Below are 11677 nucleotides of genomic sequence, written 5' to 3'. Positions count from 1 at the left end.
AAGTTAAATTTCAGAGTTACATTTAACTGCACCAGAACTTAGGTAATGCTGTTTCTACCTGGGCAGCTATGGGCTCAGATTCAACGCCATTGCCAAATAAGAAAAGGAGGATGGATTTTGATGGCTGGTCAGAAGTTTCTGTCACATGTAATGACAGATAGAGGTATTACCTCCTACAAACAAGATGAATGCCACAAGATCATACATTTAACAAATATTTATTAAGTGCCTACTATGTGCCTGATCCTTTTTCTTACATGTGTAAGGAAAGCATTGTTAGATATACTGTGGGTGAAATTATGCAACAGTATAAACACATTTTTCTACTTAAAAAAAATTTTTTTTTAATTTTTATTTACTTATTTGGTTGCACCAGGTCTTAGTTGTGGCAGGTGGGCTTCTTAGTTGTGGCACGTGAACTCTTAGTTGTGTCATGCATGTGGGATCTAGTTCCCTGACCAGGGATCGAACCTGGGCCCCCAGCATTGGGAGTGTGGAGTCTTATCCACTGCACCAGGGAAGTCCCCATTTTTCTACTTTTGAAAGACTTTTGCTTTTTCAGATAATAGAGGGGAACTGGAAAAAAGGCACGGTTTTTACCCTCATATTGCAGGAAACATTCGTACCTGTCAGATTCCAACAGCTGGCTTTATTGTTGTTCTGTGGAAAAGCCCACACAAACACCGTTTAGAGAGTTATTTGAGTATTGGTCTCATAAATCATAACTTGCTTGTAGCACGTTTATGAAGCTTCAGTAAAGACTCTTCAGAGGATGACATCAGATCGTTGAGATTAAATTCAACCTCAAAGGAGGGTTTTTTTCCCAAAATAATTAAGGCAACAAACAAGGCACATTTTGCAGTCATTCCCCGGATATGATAAGTCACACCATCTTCAGGGTTCGTGTACTCAAAGCAGTGAATAATAATATGATGACCAGAGCGTGTCAGGTGATTCTGCTGGTAGACGCTGGGATGCAGGAAATATTCCAGAGGAACCAGGAACACATTCTTAACTTCATCGGGGTTAGGCTTGGCCTGGAAGTTGGAGTCTATAAATCCTACAACAGGGGTTATCAATGTATCTCTCTGAAAGCAAAACACAAAAGATACAAACTGAGAAGTGAAGACATACCGTTTCAAAAAAAGCATGGTTAAAAGCATGCCACTTCTACATGAGCTAAGCTCACAGGCCAAAGCAGTCAGTTACATAAAACTTGCTCCATAAGTAAACTTTATGTCCCCCTAAATGGGAGTGGTCTCTGCCCTAAGTGAGGCAGCATCTGAGTCTGAAAATGATATTTTTGGGGAACATAAATTGGTACAATCTTTGGGAACAGAGATTTAGTAATATTATAAAAATGTGCTCCCTTTGGCCCTGAAATTGCATTTGTGTGGGTACATCTGTATGATAAATTCCTACCAGTGAGAAAAGATAAACGTACGAGACTGAAGCATTATTTGCAATAGTCCCAAACCAAAGTTATCACTGCTCAATGGATATTTAGGGTAGATCAATTACGACTATATCCATATAATGGGGTACTATGCAGCCCTTAAAAAGAATGTGATAGACACCTTTCCTTATCAGTATAGACAAGTATGTGCCATCTTATCAATAGAAAAGCGACATCATATTAATTGTGGCATATTCCCATTTGTGGAAAATTTTTTATATATATACGTGTATATATATATACTGTTTTACATAACATATATGCTTATAAGTGGGGAGGGATTTCTATTTGCAACCACTACTGTGCTGAAATGAATGTAGGGTGCCGTTAACTGAAAGATACTACTGAAAATCTTGAGGGGGAGGCCTGGAGTTTAGTGTAGAAGCTGATAAGGGCTGCATGACCTTGAATTAGAAAGTGGGAAGAATCAGGAATTCCTGGGAGAACTCCTAAGAGGAAGTGGGTGGGAAAATCCAGGGATACATTGTGAGGCTGGGGTTCTACAGGAGGATAAACAGACCAGTGGAAAATTCTGAGGAAGGACAGCTAAAGCATGTTTAAGAACAGTGATGACTGGGACTTCCCTGGCGGTCCAGTGGTTAGGACTCCACGCGCTCAGTGCAGGGGACACGGGTTCGATCCCTGGTCGGGGAACTAAGATCCTACATGCTGTGTGGTGCAGCCAAAAAAAAAAAACAGTGATGACTCAGACCATTAACCCAATTAACGATGAAAAGTCAACATTTGGACCAGGAGAGGAGAATGGGAGCACAGACTTGAGACACCCTTAGAGTGGGAAATCTGGGGTCATGAGTTGCCAGAGGCCAGAGGCTTTGTTCCAGCAGCAGCCCTCACTGTGCCTGGCCCTGTGTGAAGGCTCAGCCTCTTCTGTCCCAGGGTTCCCCAAAGGCGGCCTCTGCGATGAAGACTCAGATGCAAGTGATTTCTTAAGGAAGTGGTGAGGAAGGGCGCGGGGAAGAAAGACGGGGGGGGGGCGGGAGCCAGGCAAGGACGGGGGTGGGGGGGAGCCAGGCAAGGACGCCGTGGGGGCCTGCGGGGTGTAAAGTGCACCTTCGAGTCTGTCCCACGAGATGAGGGGGCTGGGCTTTCATGCCGCTCAGTCATTGGCTGAGGACGGCCCAGCTGGGAGTAAATCAAGGCAGTGCTGGCTCTCTGTGCATCAGGGGAGGCGGTTCCAGTAGTCCAAGGGCACGGGTCTTGGAAGAAAGCTGCTGGTGTGTGTATCAGAAACACGGCCTGAAATGACTACGAAGGCATCTGGACAGAGCCTGGAGTATTGCTCAGCACGCATCCGTGGCTGCTATTTCCATTCAAAGACCATAACTTTCTCTAGAATCCAACACCCTCCCCCTGATTCTTCACAACAACCTGCCCACGAGGAAGCTTGAACAATGGCAACTGGACAAGAAAAAACTTGCCCAAGGTCACATCCAGCTAACACTTGGCAGAAACCAGGATTCGACCACGGGCCTGCTGCCCACACACTCAAATTCTATCAAACACGTGTCACCATATCTCCAAGATGGCACACTAGCGGGTGGCTTAAATACGACGGTGGAGCGTTCCCAGCTGCAGCTCAGATTTCATCCCCTCCCGAGGACTGAGGGCCACACTTGTTAGGCAGGTGCATGGAAAGTGACTTTGCATGGCAGTGCTGGCCCTTAAATTGGTATGTCAGAGCCTGAGGAAATGGGTGGGGAAAAAAAATCAAAGCCTCAAAAGGAGATCATGGTTTAAGACTGAATGTTTCAGATGCAGAGTCAGGCACGTTTAACATGGTTCAAGCTTAGAAGAGTAAGAGAGACTGTGCGAATCTGTGGATGAAGCAGCATCTCTGGACATCCGGTCTCTAGAAACACAGGTGTCTGAATTGGCAGGGGAATAAAGGGTGGTGCGTGGCAGACATCCTAGGACCCATAAAACTCTGAATTTGGCCATTTGCTGAGTTGAAATGCCATGGAGACAGGCTTCTGCTGTGGACATAGGGTGAGGCAGGCTTTAGGGCCCCTGGAAGAAGCTGCAGGCTATTAGAAACATCCCGGGAAGTCAGGATACACCACTGAAATGTTACAGGAATTGGGCCTTTGGGAGGCAAAGAAAAGGATCGAGACTGGCAGGTATGGGCCACGTACAGAGAAAAAGGAGAACTGTCCCCCAAGGCCTTTGCAGAGAGAAGTTCATACGTGTATGACAAAAGGACAAGCAGGTTGGGGGCTGGAATGCGTGGGAGGGTTAACACCGGGTGTGGGTAAAAGCCAATGACACCCCAAAACATCTTCGGGCATTGCCCTGTGTTCCCTGGGGGACAAAATTACCCCCAGTTAAGAACCACTGGATTAGATTATGCTTCTAAGCATTAAATAAATGGCATTTTGGTAGCACATTTAAAAGATCTGCAAGGTCCAGAAAACAAAATGACCCTCACTAGCACTTCTAAACACAGTACACCTTTCTTGAAAGCCTTTGTTCATTCTAATTTCTCGTTGATGTGATCAGCATTATATCAAGAGCAGGTCATCTTAGAAACCTCCTGCTCCGGGAGCGTCTGGTCCACGGAAATCTCCTGAAGACCCATAAACACCTGTGAAGACTGTTGTATCGTATCCCCTCAAGGGCAGAACTCAGTAGCTCCTGGGGACCTTGGAAATGGAGTTACTCTTACTTTGGGAACTTACAACCATTATGCGTTTTGTCAAGAGTTCTAAAATCAATCCCTAAGATGTGCTGGGGGATTTGCAGACATCCTCTGAAACGGGCTCCCAGTAGAAAACATAGTTGAAGAGGAAGTAATTGACACGTATCTTGTCCTAATCCCATGTTCCTTTTCTCTGTGTCATTTCTTTTTCATCAAGGATGCATTTATTGCCATCAGCTTCTTCCAAACTAAATCTCCCTTGAGTGGTGACCTTTCTATTTTTAAAATGGACCCAACTAAGACATATCTCAGCACCACTGATCTTCACAAAGGGCGATCTGGTTTTCTAATTTTTAGGTATCAGTGGGATTCTTCCTTTGACATAAAAATTCACCTGGAAGCCTGATATTATTTAAAACATAAAAAAGTTTACACCTACCTCTGATACGCGATGAGTACAGCTCACCTCTGTGATATTCTTCCCTCAAGCCCATAAACCTAGCTTAACCAGGAGAAAAATACCGGATAAACCCCAATTGAGGAGCATTCTAGAACATACCTGACCAGTACACCTCAAGAGCGTCAAGGTCACGAAAATAATGGAAGGCTAAGAAACTGTCACAGATCAGAGAATAAGGAGACATGACAACCAAGCACAACATGGTGTCCCGGATCTCATCCAGGACAGAAAGGAGGACACTAGTAGAAAAACTAGTAAAAGACAAGAGTGGAGTTTAGGTAATGGTAATGTACTAACATTGGTTTCTCAGTTGTCACCAATGTACCACAGTGATGTCCGACGTCAATAATGGGGGGACCCGTGTACGGGTATGCGAGAACTCTCTGTGACTTTTCCGTGAATCTGTAACTATTCTAAAATTAAAAGTTTATATGAATAATGTTATACTGATAAAACAACGCTGTTATCCAACTTCATATTTACTCCTTCTAAAGTCAATTAGTATTTACTTCTTCTAAAGTCAATTAGTACAACAACGAAATTGTTGTGTTCAGTTCATATGAAATAAGGTCTGGCTATCTCAGCCCCAGGATTCATTTTGTTGTTATGTTTGTTTGTTTGTTTGGTATATACTATCAAGGAAATCCTGCTTCACACAGAAATGCAGTTACAAGTAGTAACTGTTTTTAAACAGCTTCCCTAGTGATCTCAGGATACTGCTCAAGTAATGTGACATGGAGAAACTTGGTTGCACGGTATGTGCAAAAATGAGTATCCTTAGGGCAAAAGTGATACCCTGGTGGCCTCCGAGGGGCTGAAATTTGGTATGCTCAAGTGTGTATTATTGTTTCAAGAGAATTCTCAAAATAAATGCATACTGGAGAAAAATAAATGTGAACTGAATGTTAATGAAACAATTCTGAGGCATCTGCAGGGTTCCACAGCACCTGGTTTGAAAACCACTGATGGAGTTCAGCCCTTTCACTTCTGGATGGGGAAGAAGGGGCCCATTCAGGAAGGGGGGCTTGCCTAAGGCCTCTTAGCTCACAAGGGGCGAAGTCCACACATGAACCAGTCTCTTGACTCGGTATAGCACTCTTGAGGGTCATGTTTGGCCAAACATGGAACCCTGAAGATAGCGTATCCACTGTGAGCTCATGAGAGTCTAAGAAACCCAGTTCCATCCCAAGCCTTACATCAAACAGCACTGGTACCAGGCGGCAGACGACCTCCACTTGATGAGGATGCAGCCCCACTTCCTCCTGGGCTTCCCGGAGAGCCGTGGCCACGTCATCCGCATCTGTAGGTTCGTACTTGCCTCCAGGAAAGCAGACCTCTCCAGGTGACCTTCTCAGCTGGATATGGAAAGAAAAGAGCTGCAGTGTGTGATTCCAAGCTTGGTACTGTTCACTCATTCAACAAGTATGCGCTGAATTTCTGTCTTGTGCCAGAGACCATTCCCACACTCGTGGTAATAAGTGGGAATGCGACCAAAAAGAAAAGTTTTTTTTTTTTTTCTTGAATCCTTTTAAAAAATGAACTTGGAGAACTACCCTCACTTCTGATTTTTCTCTCCTTGCCCTCCAAAGATACCATACACACACAAACAAATTTACATGGATGAGGAGAAAAAGTGGAACAAAAGGAGAATGAAAACAGCAATGTCATCAATAGTCTTTACTGAGTGCTTACCATGTTCTGGGCATGCTGCTTCACGTGGATTTCTTTTCCCTGAGTCCTCAGAACAGTTCTAGAAGTGACTATTTTTTAAAGTGTTTGTTTAATTGGGGTCAAATTCACATAATATAAAATTAACCCTTAAGAAAAAAATTTTTCATATGTTTTTTCATTGAACTATAGTTGATTTACAATGTTGTGTTAGTTTCTGGTATACAGCAAAGTGATTCAGGTATATATATAGATACATATATTCTGAGATACAGATATATATTCTGATTCTATATCTATATCAGATATCTATATATATCAGGTATCTATATCTATATATATCATATATATATATATCTCTATCATCTGTCTATCATCTATCTATCATCTGTCTGTCTGTCTGTCTCCTGGGGACCTGCTTATATGACTCCAGGGAGGGACACAGCTTCAGTAATGCCTCAGGGAATTTCTTACTCCCACAGCCAAATAGGGCCTAAAGTCAGATGTAATTAGATTGAAATACTTCTTTGAAAAAAAATGTGACCTTTTCACATCAGAATTTATGGTCTAAGATGATTCTTACGTAATAATCAATAGGCAAAGCAACTCCGAGTGAAACCGAGACCCATTATGGGGTTCTCTAGATTTTCTACATTACTGTCTGTCTGTCTGATAATATTAAAAATATATTTCAGTGCTTCTCTGGTGATTTTGGCAGAGCTGGGAACAGACCCTGGTCCCTGCTTCCCACTGAGTACCTCCCCTTGGAACTTGGATTTTCATCATCTCATGTGTTTATGCCATTGTTGCCAGACCCAGACCACAGAGAACCCACACATGTCTAATCCCAAACCCAAAAAGCTTCAGCTGATTCCTCAGCTTCCCCCTGACCCCACCCAAGGGATACTTCTTATTCTGCTTACAAAGCCTATTTTCTCATTACTGTGGCCTGTTTTGTTTTTTGTACTAGGATAACTTTGAAATGACTGCTTCCCCAACTTTTCCTCAGAAGTACCCCCAATAGCAAGGGAGAGTGACAGTACCCAGGGGTGTACCCAGGGGAACTCCATTCCCAAGCCCAACATTTCTTTAAAGTGGAACGATTTATCGTAAAAACTCAGGCCACACGTGCTAATGACACTAATGGTGACAGCTGAGACTTACTGAATCCTTGCCAAGTGCCAGCACTGATTTAGGTGCTTTACATTTGTTACCCTGTAGAGCCCTCACAGCAGCCCTGTGATGCAGGTACTAATAGCTTGTCCTCATTTTGCAAGTGAAGGCATTACAGCACAGAGAGGGTAATTAATTAGGACAAAGTCACACAGCTTCAACAAGACTGCATTTGAACATAGGCAGCCAGCTTAGGGCCCAGGCTGTCAACATCAGTGCTCTAGAATTTTCACATTATACCTGGGGTGGGAGTAGTCTAAAACAGTGGCTCTCAGTGGGGGCAATTTTATCCCCTCCCCATCCCTGCTGAAACAGTAGGCAATGTCTGGAGACATTTGTGGTTCTCACAAAAGTGTGTGTGAGTGTGTGTGTGTGTGTGTGTTACTGGCATGTAGTGGGTAGAGGCCAGGGATGTTGTTAAACATCCTATAATGCACAGGGCAACTCCACCAACAAAGAATTATCCAGCCCAAATGCCAATGGATGGATAAGAAACCCTGGCCTAAAACTATTTTAAATTACTTGCTAGCTAAATTACTTATTTTACTTTCCAAAACTTCTCCAAAACAGCCCTGTTATCCTGTGGCTTCATGTACTTCTCGAACATCACAATTTTGAGAGTACAGTTGAGAAGCTAGAACCTCAATATAAGTGCCAGTGACAGCATTTCCTGGGGTTTTCGCATGTCCTGAGACTTTAATGGAAGGAGCCTTCTTGTCACCTACCTTCTCTGACCGAAGGGTGAACAACAGGTAGAGTTTTCCTTCTTTAGCCAACAACGGTAAAAGGATGGAACATTTGTTAGACAACAAGTGAGAATATTTGGTCCCAACGTCATGTTTTCTTAAGCGGGCCTTAGCGTCATCTATCAAACTGTTTCTAAAATGGAAACAAACCAAACAGTTTAGTAACCAGAGTTATGATGTCATACAGAGTGAAGTAAGTCATAAAAAAAATATCGTATATTAACGCATACATGTGGAATCTAGAAAAATGGTACAGATGAATCTATTTGCAGGGCAGGAATAGAGAGGCAGACATAGAAAATGGATGTGTGGACACAGCACGGGAAGGGGTGTGTGGGACAAACTGGGAGATTAGGACTGCCATATATACACTACCATGTGTAAAACTGATAGCTAGTGGGAACCTGCCATGTAGCACAGGGAGCTCAGCTCGGTGCTGTGTGATGACCTAGATGGGTGGGATGGGGGGTGGTGGGAGGCTCAAGAGGGAGGGGATATGGGGATATACATATACATATAGCTGATTCACTTCATTGTACAGCAGAAACTAACAGAATATTGTAGAGCATCTATACTCCTAAAAAAAAAAAAAAGTTCCTAATCCTGACAGTGTTTCTGCTTCATTGTGTGTCCTGGCATTTACCATTTTTGAATCTCAGTGTACTTTTTAATAATATGGCAGCAGTAATAATACCCAAATCACATGACTGTTGGCAAGCTAAAATGAGACAAAAAACTACTAAGAACACAGTTCCGTACCTGAGTTCACTTCAAAAGCTAAATGAATTTTAAGTAATGGTAAATATTCTTTCAACAGTGCAATAGCTCAGTGTTGAAACCCATAATAATATTCAGGAAGAGAGGTTTGCAGAGCAAGTCACTGTAAGGTTAGACCATCGTAAGGTTAAGGACTTTCTCTTAACCTGGCCCTTATGTCACATTATCAAACCCTTGTCTTCAAATGCCTTGTAACAGTGGTTCCCAAACTTAAGCAGCAACAGAATCACCCAGAGGTCTTGTTACAACATAGATGGCTGGGTCCACCTGTGACTTAGTAAAAGCCAAGTATTTAGATTTATAACCACAAATGATGCCCTGACTCCATAACTATGGGTCTGTTTTGGTCCTTTTGACAGGTGTATTTTATTGCTGGTTTGTGAAGTGGGTTAAATAGTGTCCCCTCCCCAAAACAACCATTATTTGAAAACAGGATGGTATTTGGAAACAGGATCTTTGCAGATGCAATTAGTGAAGGATTTCGAGATGAAATCATCCTGGATTAGGGTGGGCCCTAAATCTAATAACTGGTGTCCTTATAAGAAGAGGAGACGACACAGAGAGACACATATATGGGGAAGAAGGTCATTTGAAGATGAGGCAGAAATTGGAGTGATGGTGCCACAAGCCAAGGAATGCCTGGGGCCACCAGAAGCTGAAACAGGCAGGGAGGGTGCTTCCCTAGAGCCTTCAGAGGGAGCATGGCCTTGCTGACTCCTTGATTTTGAGCTTCTAGCCTCAGAACTGTGGAAGAATACATTTCTGTTGTTTTAAGTCATCCAGTTTGGGATACTTTGTTATGGCAGCCCTAGAAACTAACAGTTTGATTTTAACTTTTCTATGGTTAGGGCAGTTTTGCATAAGGGGCAAAATTGGGTATTTAAGTGAGGCAGAACTGGTTTCAAAGTGTTAGGAACGACCTCTCTAAGCCCCCCTTTCCTCATCTGTGACATGTTGAAGATATTTGTGATGATTAAATGACATGGTTCTGTGGCTGACACTCAGGGTCCAAGGAATGGTAACATGTTATCATAAATGTCTCAGTCCTTAGGCAGTTGTTGCCAGAGATGTTTGCTAGTTTTTGCTTCTTTCTACGAGGCAGGATGATCAATAATGTGGTTGGGTAACAGCAGTGGATGTCAAAAGCGACCAAATGGCCTGAAAAGAGAAACGGAATGCTGGCACTGGAGGAGACTCCAGAGCGCATCCCGTGCACACAAGCCCGCGTCCAGAAAAGGAAGCTGTCCCTACCGGGAATGCGAGGGACTACTTAAAAGTAGGGCTTTTAAGAGGCACCCAGAACTGACCAGAGGGACCAGCAGAAGCAAAAGTCTGCAAAAACGTCCCCATTAGGGGGCTGGTCCTTGGGGTAATCGCCATAAAAACACCAACAGTAGCAGCCACCCCATTCTGGGCATGGGCTCGTCTCACCTTCTTCCCATGCTTTTCTCATTAAGGTGAAAACACGATCACGTCCTGGCTCAGAGAGGTTACGTAACTGAGACCCAAGATCCCGACCTTGAACCCTGAGCTGCCTGGCGCGGCCTCGCAGTCCCTGAGGTCGGACTCCGGAGACCGGGTGAGCGGAAGAGGGAAGCCCTTGGGGGAGGGGTGTGCACCCACGATAGCCACAAACGGCTCTGTCTTTGGCGGGAGAAGCTGCGAAGGCCCAGGGACCCTGCGAGCGGCCAAGAGAGGTGAGCGCCCGGAGAGCGGGCTCGGAGGGTGGGCAAGGGGGCTCAGCAAAAAGTAGCCAAAAGGCGCCGGTCATACGTGGCCAGCGATCTGTTCGGCCTCGCCGCGATCAAGGCCGGGCCAGGCAGGGCTCGGGGTGCCAGGGCCGGGGAGGCTTTACCTGACTGGCTTCTGGGGAGGACAGTATCGCCACATCTTCCCCGGGAAAGTTTGTTTCCGGTAACTCCTCCCGGGGCGGGCCGGGGGTGAAAAACAAATCGCCCGGACGGGCATGCGCAGAGAAGCTCTGGGCCTGGGGCGGGGAGAGAGGCGGGGCCTGGGGACGGATATGGGGCGGGGCCTGTGGCCGGAGGCGGGGATGGGGCGGGTTCTAGGGTCGGAAGCAGGACTGACCCGAGAGCCGTAGGCGGAGGATCGGGGCGGGGCGAGACGTGAGGGCGGGGCTAGTGGTGCTCAAACGCCGCGCCCTCCCGGTCGCGCAAAGTAGCTCTCAGCTGTCCCTCAAATGCCGGAGGTAAATGAGGCATTCTGAAATTGACAACAGTGAAAAAAGAAAAAAGTGAAAATGCAGTGCTGGTGAGTTGAGAGGATTCTTACACTCGCACTCACTGTTGCTAGGAGGTCAAGTTGGTTCAACTTTTCTGAACAGCAGTCAACACAGGACTACCCAGCACGTACTTTGTGCTGGATGCAGCTCCCGCAGTGAGCGAAAAGACACCGCAGAGCTTACAGTCAAATGGGAGAGAGAGACACGAATCAAAAATTACATAGATAAAGCAGAAGTCCTTAGTCCCTGGAGAGCATGTGAGGGAGAAACAGATCAGAAGGCTAACCAGAGAGATTGACAGTGGAGCTGACGTCGAAAGCAGCTATTCTACAAGTGTGGTCCTGGGACCAGCCACGACCGTCCACATCAGCACCACCTGTGTGCTGTTAAAAATAGGTAGATTCTTGGGTCCCACCCCGGGGGCTGCTGGATCAGAAACTGAGGGCAGAGCACAGTGATCTGTACTGGAAGGGGATTCTGATGCGCCGAGAGGGAGAAG

At 45.1% G+C, this 11677-nt stretch overlaps 1 protein-coding gene across 1 annotated transcript; it reads right to left on the bottom strand.

Annotated features, from left to right (window-relative positions):
• Positions 1-202: 202 nt before the first annotated feature.
• On the bottom strand, positions 203-10887 carry NUDT7 (nudix hydrolase 7). The gene is made up of 4 exons (XM_022583137.3): positions 10792-10887; positions 8139-8292; positions 5769-5927; positions 203-1088 (listed from the first exon to the last, which is right to left on the bottom strand). The coding sequence occupies exons 1-4, from the start codon at positions 10824-10826 to the stop codon at positions 720-722; spliced, it is 717 nt and encodes a 238-aa protein (XP_022438845.2). The 5' UTR covers positions 10827-10887; the 3' UTR covers positions 203-719.
• Between the last annotated feature and the right edge of the window lie 790 nt (positions 10888-11677).

Source organism: Delphinapterus leucas, chromosome 20 (genome assembly GCF_059928025.1).
Source record: "Delphinapterus leucas isolate spDelLeu-1000000601 "Yukka" chromosome 20, BTC_Dleu_Yukka2, whole genome shotgun sequence".
In the NCBI taxonomy this organism is placed as follows: domain Eukaryota; kingdom Metazoa; phylum Chordata; class Mammalia; order Artiodactyla; family Monodontidae; genus Delphinapterus; species Delphinapterus leucas.
Note: the sequence above shows the minus strand (reverse complement) of the source record. Positions and strands in the feature narration are given on the sequence as shown.